Below are 13,923 nucleotides of genomic sequence, written 5' to 3'. Positions count from 1 at the left end.
GCGCTTAATACCATTCTCTGACTGCAGCGGACCGCAGGCTCCTTGAAGGCAGGGACGGTATCTATCACCTCGGACTCTCTGAAGCGCTCAGTCCAGTGCTCTGCCCGTGGCAGACCGTAAGCTCCTCGAGGGCAGGGCTCATGTCTACTAGCTCCGTGTCCTCTCCCAGGTGTTCGGCGCAGGGCCCTGCACGGGGTAAGACAGCCCCGGAAACACCACCGATCGATCGATCGACTGCGTCCGACCTCTGAAAGCCGCCGACGTTCCCCATCTCTCAAGTGAAAACGCTCCGTCAGGCCGCGCTGGGCTCCAGCCCCGCCGAAGGGGAATGCTCATTTTTAATATTTGGAAACGTAAAAACGAAGCCATACATCTTTCCAAGCAAAATAAATAAAGAGCAGGGACCTCGGATATTTTTCTTCTTTGAAAATAGGATGCTTGTCTTCCATGATTCATCTGGTACATTAAATAACACTACATACATACTAAGTAGTACAAGAGAGCTGCTGGTCTGATTCCTCATTTCTTTTATTACCTTCTTTCTTTCTTTTTTTTTCCAGTGGTACATGCCAGAATTGGTTGAACTGTAGGACTGTTGTTTTTGTGATTGCAGAAGGAGGATGAGAGGGGAAATGCAAACACAAAACTGATAATCACACACGATTTCTAGTTCTGTAGCGGTGAGCGGAAAACCCAGAACTCTTAAGCAGCAACTCTTAATGAATTCTATGCCCCTACCCATGATTTATTTATGCACAGCAATGTCCGTCTCCCCGTCTAGACCGTAGGCTCCTTGTGGGTCAGGAACGTGTCTGCCGACTTGGTTGTGTTGTACTCTCCCAAGTGCTTAGTACAGTGCTCTGCGCACAGGAAATGCTCAACAAATACCAGTGATTGCTTTTCCCATCTCTGTCTGGAGGAAATGGTGCCAGCACCAGAAGACTGCGTGGGTTCTAATCCCGGCTCCGCCACTTGTCAGTTGTGTGACTTTGGGCAAGTCACTTCACTTCTCTGAGCCTCAGTTGCCTCATCTGTCAAATGGGGATGAAGACTGTGAGCCCCACGTGGGACAACTTGATCTTAGAACAGTGCTTTGCACATAGTAAGCGCTTAACAAATGCCATCATTACTATTATCATTATTAAGAAAACCAAAGCCAAGGGGCAGAGACTCGCTGTATTTGCCCGACCTCTGGGATAGAAACCTCAGTCTCCTCATCTGTAAACAGGGGGAATAAAGACTGCTAACCCCATGTGGGACAGGGACAGGGTCCAACCTGAGGAGCTTGTATCTACCCAGCGCTCAGTCCAGTGCCTGGCACATAGTAAGCGCTTAACAGATCCTATAAAAAAATAGGTAGCTTGTGAAGGGAAGAATTTTCCAGGCAGAGGAAACTGAGATTCAGAGGCTACCTCGTGGTAGTCACGAGCAACACTGTGCCCGGGATCCAGGTCGGTTTGGAACGGCTGAAAGCTAATTAGCCGACGCTAATTTGGTCGAGAAGAGGATCGTACAATCGAAGCGGGGGTGACTGAACGAGATGGGATTTGGCTCTCTCCGACAACACGGGGCCCAGATTTCCTTCCGTTGTCCCGGGTTCAGAAAAGGAAAACGGAAGAGAAGGACGGCCCGAGCTAGCCTGGCTTCAGATGACCCGGCTGCCGACTCCGACGGTTTAGATAATGAACTCTCTCCGAAGGCAGCGGCCTTCCGAACCGCGGGCGTCTGCATCAACCGATCCCCACCCGCTCACTTCACAGCCCCCAAGACTGCCAGCCTAAGCCACCGGGTCTCCTTAATCAATCAATCCTACTTACTGAGCGCCTACCGTGTGCTTACAGCACTGTACTACGGCGCTTGGGAGACCAGGAGAGGTGACAGACGCAGTGAGCCGACAGTCCGGAGTCCTCTTAAGTCCTCTCCGTGCTTAAGAAACATTGGGGAACGCTAACTTTTCACCACTTGCCGCGGTCCGCTTCTGATCTGGAATCGACCGCTGGTATTTGCTGAGCGCTTACTGCGGGCACGGCACTGATCTAGGCGCTTGGGAGAGGAGAACGCAACGGAATTGGTGGACACGACCCCTGCCCTGAAGGAGCTGCCAGTCTGCTGTGTGCAGAGCACTGGACTGAGCGCTTGGGAGCGGACAACAGAGTTAGTAGACACCGTCCCTGCCCTCAAGGAGCTGAGAGTCTGCTAGGTGCAGAGCACCCGGCTGAGCGCTTAGGAAAAGACAGTCCAAATAGAGTCTACCAGAAGATTACAGTCTCTCGGAATGACTCACTAGTGCCAACTCAATCATCAACCCCCGCCCCTCGTCAATCAATCAATCAATCAATCGTATTTATTGAGCGCTTACTGTGTGCACAGCACTGTACGACGTGCTTTCGTCAAACCAAACCCCCAAACTTTCAAGATGCCCTACTATTCCAAGCAATCTGCTCTAATAATAATTATAATAATGATGATGGCATTTATTAAGCGCTTACTATGAGCAAAGCACTGTTCTAAGCGCTGGGGAGTTTACAAGGTGATCAGGCCGTCCCACGTGGGGCTCACAGTCTTAATCCCCATTTTCCAGATGAGGCAACTGAGGCCCGGAGAAGTGAAGTGACTTGCCCGAAGTCACACAGCTGACGAGTGGCGGAGCCGGGATTTGAGCCGATGACCTCTGACTCCAAAGCCCGGGCTCTTTCCACTGAGCCATGCTGCTTTACTGAGCCAAGCGCTTAGTACAGTGCTCTGCACACAGTAAGCGCTCAATAAATACGATTGATTGATTTACCGTTTCTTTATCTTGTCTGGGGCCGGAATCCTTCCCCCACCCCCCAGCCCTTCACAAATATGGATCGCCTTGTCTCTCTCTCTCAAAGGATTTGGGAATATAAACACACTTCGCGACAGCAACGCACTTATCAATCAGGCTGCTAGGTTAGATCGGATAATTAGAAATCGGGGCGGTTCAAAGGAGGTGTCGAGTGATTTTCTTCCCGACTCGGCCGCCTAATTAGAGAACACCCCTTCCCCGGCTTTAAAGACAGCTTACTAATAAATTACAACATACACATGCTGTCGGCACCGTTCGCTCCAGACTTGGCTGAGCAAGTCCATAATACAGAACATGTGTTCTCCATAATTGACAACAGAAATAGATAATTGGGACGGGTTGGGGAGGGGTTGGTAACATTTAATCTACCCTGGAGGTTACTTTCTGGAAACTTTTTCACAGAGGGAGGTTTGACATAAACACAACCCGCCCACTTATTTCAGACTTTTCAAGAAAAGCAACAGCTCCGGCTCTGGAACTTTCTATCTGGAAGAACAGCCTTCAGAGAAGGAAGCCGACAGGGCATTCGAAAGGTGGTACCATAACGACAGCGATAGTGCTAATAATAGCAATAATGACGATGCTAAAAGCAGTTTCAAGTTACGTACGACGAGCCCAACACTGTACTAAACCCTGCGGTAGAATACGTGATAATCAGGTTGGACACAGTCCCTAACCCTCACGAGGCTCAGGGCTTAAGAGGGAGGGGAAGCACGTATTTAATCCTCATTTTACAGACGACCAAATTGAGGTGCAGAGAAGGGTCACACGGCAGGCAAGTGGCAGAGCCAAAATTAGAATCCAGGTCCTCTGACCTGAAAATGATTCCCCAGCGGGGATAATAACGGCATTTATTAAGTGCTTACTATGTGCAAAGCACTGTTCTAAGCACTGGGGAGGTTACAAAGTGATCCAGTTGCCCCACGGGGGGCTCACAATCTTAATCCCCATTTTACAGATGAGGGAACTGAGGCCCAGAGAAGTGAAGTGACTTGCCCAAAGTCACACAGCTGACAATTGGCAGAGCCGGGATTTGAACCCATGACCCCTGACTCCAAAGCCCGCGCTCTTTCCACAGAGCCACGCTGCTTCTCCAGATGGGGATTCAGTCCATCTGCTCGGAAACGACAGTAAGCCCCTCTCTACTGTCAGCTCTTTGAGGGCAGGGAAAGTGTTCACCAACTCTGTTACACTGTCCTCTCCCGAGCGCTTAGCGCGGTGCTCTGCACACAGCAAGCGCTCAATAAATACCACGGATAGATCGGCTGACTCCATCTTGCATCCGTTTTTCGCCGCGATGCTCGCTGACTTCCCGTAAAATCCGCAGCCGGCCCGGGGAGGGTAGAGAACAACACACCCACAGTCCGCATCTGAAACCAAAACCTCCCCAGCAATCTATGATTTCTCAAGCGTGCTGAAAACCAAGATGATTTCGCGATCGCAAACTCTCGCTTACTTTTCTATTAAATCCAGAGTCACTCCAGGGACCAGGCTGACACACTTCTGCATGCAAAACCTGGGGAGAACAAAGGAGAAATAAGTCACGCCAATGAAATCTTTCACAAGAAAACACAAAGAATCGATCCACCACCTCTATGTATACAGTTACATAGAAGCAGCGTGGCTCAATAGGAAAGAGCAAGGGCTTTGGAGTCAGAGGTCATGGGTTCAAATCCCAGCTCCACCAGTTGCCAGCTGTGTGACTTGGGGCAAGTCACTTAACTTCTCTGGGCCTCAGTTGCCTCATCTGTAAAATGGGGATTAATACTGTGAGCCCCACAAGGGACAACCTAATCACCTTGTAACCTCCCCAGCGCTTAGAACAGTGCTTTGCATATGGTAAGCACTTAATAAATGCCATCATTATTATTATTATTATTATTAGTTACATGGAGAGTTGCCCTTGGTATCTGGAGAAGGAGCTTGGCCAGTGGATCTAAGCGCTTAGTACAGTGCTCTGCACACAGTAAGCACTCAATAAATACGATTGATGATCTCACCCGGACCTGGGGGTTAGAAGGACTTGGGTTCTCCTCCTGGCTCCATTCCTCGTCTACTGTGTGACTTTGGGCAAGTCACTTAACTTCTCTGTGCCTCAGTTACCTCATCTGTAAAATGGGGATTAAAACTGTGAGCCCCCCCGTGGGACGACTTGATTACCTTGTAATCTCCCCAGCGCTTTGAACAGTGCTTTGCACATAGTAAGCGCTTAATAAATGCCATTGCTATTATTATTATTTCACTTCCCTCAGTTTCCTCATCTGTAAAATGGGGATGAAGACTGTGAGCCCCACATGGGACCGTCTCTGACCGGATTAGGTTGTATCTACCCCGGCCCTTAGTATAGTGACTGGCACACAGCACTTAACAGATACAGTTTAAAAAAAATAATGATTGCCTGCACATAACAACTAGAGCTCATCCTCTTAACAGGGAAGATGGATAGGAGAATGTCAATTATAATGAGCTTACATCTAGGGTGTAGACTGAGCCCCTTCTTTCCTCTCCCCCTCGTCCCCCTCTCCATCCCCCCGTCTTACCTCCTTCCCTTCCCCACAGCACCTGTATATATGTATATATGGTTGTACATATTTATTACTCTATTTATTTATTTATTTATTTATTTATTTTACTTGTACATTTCTATCCTATTTATTTTATTTTGTTGGTATGTTTGGTTCTGTTCTCTGTCTCCCCTTTTAGACTGTGAGCCCACTGTTGGGTAGGGACTGTCTCTATGTGTTGCCAATTTGTACTTCCCAAGCGCTTAGTACAGTGCTCTGCACATAGTAAGCGCTCAATAAATACGATTGATTGATTGATTGATTGATCTAGGGGAGTCTAAATGCTGGCGTGAATACGAGCCAGTTACGGTGCAGTTTTGTAGGCCCCTTCCCCTCCGCCTTGCCACCCCCCGCCGTGGCCTAGTGGCTAGAGCCCGGGCCTGGGGGTCAGGAGGTCCTGGGTTCTCGCTCCAGGTCTGCCTCTTGTCTGCTGAGTGACCTTGGGCCAGTCACTTCACTTCTCTGGGCCTCAGTCCCCTCATCTGTAAAATGTGGAATAGGACTGTGAGCCCCATGCGGGACAGGAACTGCGTCCAATTCGATTTGCCGGTATTCACCCCGGCACCTAGTACGGCGCCTGGCACATAGTAAGCGCTGAACAAATACCATTTTGGGTTGTTTTTTTAATTTTTATTCTTACAACTCAGTGACTAGCGGGATGGGAAAGAAACACCACCACGTCCTCAATTTCACATTTTTTAAAAAAAACCAAACAAAGGTGAAATGCTTCCTCCTCCTCTCCATCCATTCAACCTCGCCTACGTTTCCCAGGCAGGGAACAGGTCCCTCCGGGCGTTCTCGGGCAAGAAACCTGGAAAGGCACAAATTAAGCTGGCGGTTCTGCTGCTTCACCGCCAACTTCCGGCCCTCGGGAACAAGCTTGGGGAGAGGAAAATTAATTTTCTTTCCTAAGGAAGAAGAATGCGCTTCAGTCCCCCTGAGCCCATCGCCAGGCCGGGGTTTGGGGTGATGAGATTCGGGGCGGAGCGGCTTTTTCCAGAGGCCAGGCCGGGAGCGCCGTGTAGCCGCAGAGGCAGTCGGCCGATGGTATTTACTGTGTGCAAAGCACTGAACTAAGCACTTGGGAGAGGGTGATATAACATAAACGGACACATTTTCTGCCCACAGGAGGTTCCGGACCACGGGCGGGCATTGGCCTGGGGTCGAAGGTCGCCTGGCAGTCTCCTGTTTCAGAAGGCTCTTTCTGTTTGTGGTACCTGTTAAGCGCTTACTGTGTGCCAGGCACTTTACCAGCCGCTGGGGTAGATACAAGGTCATCGTATTGGACACACTGGTCTCACCGTCTTCATCCCCATTCCCCAGATGAGGTAACTGAGGCCCAGAGAAGTGAAGTGCCTTGCCCAGGGTCCCAAGCAGACAAGTGACAGAGGTGGGACTAGAAGCCAGGTCCTTCTGACTCCGAGGCCCGGGCTCTATCCACTAGGCCACGCTGAGAAGTGAAGTGACTTGCCCAAAGTCACACAGCTGACAAGCGGCGGAGCTGGGATTTGAACCAGTGACCTCTGAATTATAGATAAATGCACATCAAAACAAGTAAACAGGCAGGTTTGTATATAGCTATACTTCTATTTACTATGATGGTATTGATACCTGTCTACTTGGGTTTTCCGTCTCCCCCTTCTAGACTGTGAGCCCGCTGTTGGGTAGGGACCGTCTCTCTATGTTGCCAACTTGGACTTCCCAAGAGCTTGGTACAGTGCTCTGCACACAGTAAGCGCTCAATAAAAATGATTGAATGAATGAATGAACCCATTGTTGGGTAGGGACCTTCTCAATATGTTGCCGATTTGTACTTCCCAAGCGCTTAGTACAGTGCTCTGCACACAGTAAGCGTTCAACAGAATTGAATGAATGATTGAATGAATGTAGTATGCGCCTAGCAAATAATAATAATAATGATGGCATTTATTAAGCGCTTACTATGCACAAAGCACTGTTCTAAGCGCTGGGGAGGTTACAAGGTGATCAGGTTGTCTCACGGTGGGAGGGCTCACAGTCTTAATCCTCATTTTTCAGATGAGGTAACGGAGGCACAGAGAAGTGAAGTGACTTGCCCAAAGTCACACAGCTGACAATTGTCAGAGCTGGGATTTGAACCCATGATCTCTGACTCTAAAGCCTGTACTCTTTCCACTGAGCCACGCTGCTTCTCCATAAATAATAAACACCACAGTTATTATCAGAGGGTCAGAGGGACCACGACTGATCCCAGGCTTGGGGAGGGGGGGAGTAGGGTGTCCCCCAAAATATCTCCCCTTCCCCACCAAGATCTCCTTCCCCACAGGCACAGTGAGTGTTCCCATTTTCTCCCCTAAACCATGGGGCTTTGCTTGGAAAAGGGAAAAGTCTCCAGGGCTGGGGTCTACTTCTGCTTCTCTATAAATGGAAAGTGGTGTCAGATCGCTGGCAAAGCAGCCGGATAGCTTGGAGAAGCAGCGTGGTTCAGTGGAAAGAGCCTGGGCTTTGGAGTCAGAGGTCATGGGTTCAAATCCCGGCTCTGCCAATTGTCTGCTGTGTGACTTTGGGAAAGTCACTTCACTTCTCTGGGCCTCAGCTATCTCATCTGTAAAATGGGGATGAAGACCGTGAACCCCCCGTGGGACCACCTGATCACCTCGTAACGTCCTCAGCGCTTAGAACAGGGGTTTGTTCATAGTAAGCACTTAATAAATGCCATCATTATCATTATTATTATCATTATTATAGCTGAGTTGGAATAAATTCTTCTACTAGACGTCTCCGTTTACTCCACCGGAGACAGCCGGCTTCTAACCTTTACTCGTCTACGAGGATGGCTGGCGAAAAAAGCGCTTCCCCTACCCCGGTTCTGACACTGACAGTGCTCCCAAAGTTCATCATCATCATCAATCGTATTTATTGAGCGCTTACTGTGTGCAGAGCACTGTACTAAGAGCTTGGGAAGTATAATTTGGCAACGTATAGAGACAGTCCCTACCCAACAGTGGGCTCACAGTCTAAAAAGCTGACCCATTTATGCCGTCTCCCGCTTAAGCCCTAGGACCATCTTAGGGAGTCCTCCTCTGGAGCATTTAGGGGAGGTGAGAAGTCCATTATTTCCCATTTAATATCATCAGAGCCCACAGAGGAACTGATTCTCTGGTTTTCGCTCCGGGCGACTGGAGGCTATTTTTCATTTAAGGAAATCAATACGTAGCGGAAGCTTGGGCTGCCTCCTGAATCTGATGTCCATTAGCGTAATGGTCGTTAACTGTGTCGGGCTGGCTGCTTTGTGAGCGGGGCTGGCTTACGGAAACCGGGCCGGTTTCGAGCAGCGCCTGAGCGGGGCAACGGCTACAAAGGCGGCGGCAATTCGGCGGGATCATAATGAATGATTACGGTACTTCTTAGGCGCTTACTGTGTGCCAAGCACTGGACTAAGCGATGGGGTAGATTCGAGATCGTCGGGTCCCGGGACGGGCTCGCGATCTAAGTAGGAGGGAGGACAGGGTTGGCGTCCCCGTTTTACAGTTGAGGAAACTGAGGCACGGTGAGGTGAAGTGAATCGCCCGAGGTCACTCGGAGGTAGATGCAAGACCATCGGGTTGGACTCAGTCCCAGTCCCACAGGGGGTTCACCGTCTTTATCCCTATTTTACAGTTGAGGTCACTGAGCCCCGGACAAGTGAAGTCACTCGCCCAAGATCAATCAATCAATCAATCGTATTTATTGAGCCCTTACTGTGTGCAGAGCACTGTACTAAGCACTTGGGAAGTCCAAGTTGGCAACATAGAGAGACAGTCCCTACCCAACAGTGGGCTCACAGTCTAAAAGGGGGAGACGGAGAACAAAACCAAACATCCTAACAAAATAAAATAAATAGAAGAGATATGTACAAGTAAAATAAATAGAGTAATAAATAAATAAATGGGTAATAATAAATAAATAGAGTAATAAGATCACACAGCAGACAAGTGGCAGAGCCGGGATGAGACGCCAGATCCTTCTGACTCCAGGGTCCGGACTCTTTCCCCCACACCACGCTGCTTTTCCTCTTCGGAAGGCCTATGGTAGTCCAGTTTTGATTCCTCCCATATGTCACCCACTGTGAAGGTGATGACTGTCCCAAAGGAGATGCCAACTTCACTTCTCTGGGCCTCAGTTCCCTCATCTGGAAAATGGGGGTGAAGACTGTGAGCCCCCCCGTGGGACAACCGGATCACCTTGTAACCTCCCCAGCGCTTAGAACAGTGCTTTGCACATAGTAAGCGCTTAATAAATGCCATTATTATTATTATTAGCAACATTTCTGCCCGCATAAAACGGGCAACTGACCTCTTGGGCCGCAGAAGGGCACTCTGCCAACCTCCAAAATGAGTATTTTCCACAGCTCAATTTTTTTGTTCCTTTATGGTATTTGCTAAGCACTTACTCTGTATCAGGCAATGCACTGAGCGCTGGGGTAGAGCCGAGCTAATCAGGGTTGACACGGTCCATGTCCCACACGGGGCTCACAGTCTTAATTGCCATCTTTCAGATGAGGTCACCGAGGCCCGGAAAAATGAATTTGACTTGCCCGAGGTCACCCAGCAGACAAGTGGCAGAGCTGGGATGAGAACTCAGGGTCCTTCTGATTCCCGGGCCTGGGCTCTAGCCACTAGGCCTTACTGTGTGCAGACAAGAGGACTGAGCGCTTGAGAGGGGACAATACGATAGAACAGACACGTTCACGTTCCCTATTCGTGTCTGTCTCCCCTCTGGACTGCGAGCTCGTTGTGGGCAGGGAATGTCCTCTCCCAAGTGCTTTAGCTTTGCACACAGTAACCGCTCAATAAATGCGAATGATTGAATGAATGAACGCTCGTGCAAGCTCTCATCCTATCCCGTCTGGACTACTGTATCAGCCTCCTCTCTGATCTCTCATCCTCTTGTCTCTCCCCACTTCAATCCATACTTCACGCCGCTGCCCGGATTGTCTTTGTCCAGAAACGCTCTGGGCATGTTACTCCCCTCCTCAAAAATCTCCAGTGGCTACCAATCAACCTACGCATCAGGCAGAAACTCCTCACCCTGGGCTTCAAGGCTGTCCATCCATCCCCTGGCCCCCTCCTACCTCACCTCCCTTCTCTCCTTCTACAGCCCACCCCGCACCCTCCACCGCTAATCTCCTCACCGTTAGGCCTCATTCTCGCCCGTCCCGCCATCGACCCCCGGCCGACGTCATCCCCCGGGCCTGGAATGCCCTCCCTCTGCCCATCCACCAAGCTAGCTCTCTTCCTCCCTTCAAGGCCCTACTGAGAGCTCACCTCCTCCAGGAGGCCTTCCCACACTGAGCCCCCTCCTTCCTCTCCCCCTCCACCCCCCCGCCTTACCTCCTTCCCTTCCCCACAGCACCTGCATATATGTATATATGTTTGTACGTATTTATTACTCTATTTTACTTGTAGATATCTACTCTATTTTATTCTGTTAATATGTTTTGTTGTGTTCTCTGTGTCCCCCTTCTAGACTGTGAGCCCACTGTTGGGTAGGGACCGTCTCTAGATGTTGCCAACTTGGACTTCCCAAGCGCTTTAGTCCAGTGCTCTGCACACAGTAAGCGCTCAATAAATACGACTGATTGATTGATAGATTGATTGAAGGGCTGCAGAGACAGGGATGGAGAGGATTCAGTGGGGACCCCTGGGACCACCAGGGCGCCCCAGGGGCTGTTTCCCGGGGTCGGGGGAATGGGGTGACTCACCATCTCAGGGCGATCTTGATAGGCGTCGTGAGGCAGGAGGTGAAGAGGTCAGCTGGGAGGTCGGGGATCATGGGCAGCAGCTCGTTGGCCTCGCAGGCTGCCAGCTGAATGCAGTTCTTCATCGACGGAGGCAGGGGCATCTGGGCCAGGGGGTGGTTGGGGTTGATGGCAGCGACCTACGGCGGAGACAGAATAATAATAATAATGATAGCATTTATTAAGCGCTTACTATGTGCAAAGCACTGTTGTAAGCGCTGGAAGGTTGGAGTGGGGGGGCTTATATGATAATGATAATAATGGCATTTATTAAGAGCTTACTTTGTGCAAAGCACTGTTCTAAACGCTGGGGGGGGGGGGGTTACAAGGTGATCAGGTTGTCCCATGGGGGGCTCACAGTCTTCACCCCCATTTTACAGATGAGGTAACTGAGGCCCAGAGAATAATAATAATAATAATGATGGCATTTATTAAGCGCTTACTATATGCAAAGCACTGTTCTAAGCGCTGGGGAGGTGACAAGTTGATCGAGTTGTCCCCCGGGGGACTCACAGTTTTAATCCCCATTTTACAGATGAGGGAACTGAGGCACAGAGAAGTGAAGTGACTTGCCCAAAGTCACACAGCTGACAGTTGGAGGAGAAGTGACTTGCCCAAAGTCACACAGCCGGCAATTGGCAGAGCCGGGATTTGAACCCATGACCTCTGACTCCAAAGCCCGGGCTCTTTCCACTGAGCCAAGCTGTTTCTCTGAGCCTGGAAGCTGGGTGGGGGCAGGGAAAGCGCCTCCCAACTCTCCCGAGCGCTCAGTCCCGTGCTCTCCACACAGTAAGTGCTCGAAAATGCACCACGGATTGATTGACGGATGGACTGGACACTCACAAGTGCTTCGTCCAGTGCTCTGCACGCAGTAAGAGCTCAATAAATACTACAGATTGATATATTAGACTCTCCCAAGTGCTTAGTTCAGTGCTCTGCACAGAGTAAGCACTTAACAAATACTATTAAATAATTGTTCAAATACCACAAATATATCCAGTGCTCTGCACAGAGTAAGCGCTTATCAAATACTATTAAATTCATTCATTCATTCAATCGTATTTATTGAGCGCTTACTGTGTGCAGAGCCCTGTACTAAGCGCTTGGGAAGTCCAAGTTGGCAACATATAGAGACGGTCCCTACCCAACAGCGGGCTCACAGAAGAGAAGGAGGAGACAGACAACAAAACAAAACGTATTAGCAAAATAAAACAAATAGAATAAATATGTACAAATGAAATAGAGTAATAAATATGTTACAAACATATCATCAATCATCAATCGTATTTATTGAGCACTTACTGTGTGCAGAGCACTGTACTAAGCGCTTGGGAAGTACAATTTGGCAACATATAGAGACAGTCCCTACCCAATAGTGGGCTCACAGTCTAAAAGGGGGAGACAGAGAACAAAACCAAACATACTAACAAAATAAAATAAATAGAATAGATATGTACAAGTAAAATAAATAGATAGAGTAATAAATATGTACAAACATATATACATATATACAGGTGCTGTGGGGAAGGGAAGGAGGTAAGATGGGGGGATGGAGAGGGGGACGAGGGGGAGAGGAAGGAGGGGGCTCAGTGTGGGAAGGCCTCCTGGAGGAGGTGAGCTCTCAGTAGGGCCTTGAAGGGAGGAAGAGAGCGAGCTTGGCGGGTGGGCAGAGGGAGGGCATTCCAGGCCCAGGGGATGAGGTGGGCCGGGGGTCACATAGTAAGCGCTTAATAAATGCCATTATTATTATTTTGTCGCTACGAGGATCTTACCTCCTTTTCACTGACTGGGTGATTCAGGCCATGCTGGCTTAAAGGCGTGAGAATAATAACAATAATAACGACGATAATAGTAACAGTACTTTTTAAGCACTTACTATGTCCCAAGCTAACTAAACTTAATCACTTACTATGTCCCAAGCACTGTTCTAAGCTCTGGGGTAGATACAACGTAATCAGGTTGGACAGAGTCCCTGTCCCACATGGGGCTCACCCTCTTAAACCCCATTTTCCAGATGAGGGAACTGAGGCTCAGAGAAGCGAAGTGACTTGCCCAAGGTCACAAAACGGACCCGTGGTGGAGCCGGGATTAGAACCCAGGACCTTGTGACTCCCAAGCCCGGGCTCTACCCACTAAAAGCCATACTGTGAGCCCGCTGTTGGGTAGGGACCGTCTCTATATGTTGCCAACTTGTCCTAGCCAAGCGCTTAGTCCAGTGCTCTGCACACGGTAAGTGCTCACTAGAGAAGCAGCATGGCTCAGTGGAAAGAGCCCGGGCTTTGGAGTCAGAGTTCATGGGTTCGAATCCCGACTCCACCACATGTCCGCTGTGCGATCTTGGGCAAGTCACTTAACTTCTCTGGGCCTCAGTTACCTCATCTGTAAAATGGGGATTAAGACTGTGAGCCCCCCATGGGACAACCTGATCACCCTGTATCCTCCCCAGCGCTTAGAACGGTGCTTTGCACATAGTAAGCGCTTAACAAATGCCAATTATTATTATTATTATTATTAATAAATACGACTGAATGAATGAATGAATACTGCTTCCCCGAAATCCCGACTCCACCACATGTCTGCTGTGCGATCTTGGGCAAGTCACTTAACTTCTCTGGGCCTCAGTTACTTCATCTGTAAAATGGGCATTAAGACTGTGAGCCCCCCATGGGACAACCTGATCACCCTGTATCCTCCCCCGCGCTTAGAACGGTGCTTTGCACATAGTAAGCGCTTAACAAATGCCAATTATTATTATTATTAAATACGACTGAATG

The 13,923-nt window shown here is 49.3% G+C and overlaps 1 protein-coding gene across 3 annotated transcripts in view; it reads right to left on the bottom strand.

The window, feature by feature from the left end:
- The window catches only part of RPTOR (regulatory associated protein of MTOR complex 1), a 241,393-nt gene that overhangs the window by 136,768 nt on the left and 90,702 nt on the right, over window positions 1-13,923 (bottom strand). For all 3 annotated transcript variants that reach the window (XM_038741988.1, XM_038741989.1, XM_038741990.1), the window contains exons 6-7: window positions 11,114-11,289; window positions 4,284-4,343 (exon numbers count right to left, since the gene is read on the bottom strand). In XM_038741988.1, the coding sequence (XP_038597916.1) occupies window positions 4,284-4,343; window positions 11,114-11,289 (236 nt within the window). The remainder of the gene's footprint in view (window positions 1-4,283; window positions 4,344-11,113; window positions 11,290-13,923) is intronic.

Source organism: Tachyglossus aculeatus, unplaced genomic scaffold (genome assembly GCF_015852505.1).
Source record: "Tachyglossus aculeatus isolate mTacAcu1 unplaced genomic scaffold, mTacAcu1.pri SUPER_34, whole genome shotgun sequence".
NCBI lineage: Eukaryota > Metazoa > Chordata > Mammalia > Monotremata > Tachyglossidae > Tachyglossus > Tachyglossus aculeatus.
Note: the sequence above shows the minus strand (reverse complement) of the source record. Positions and strands in the feature narration are given on the sequence as shown.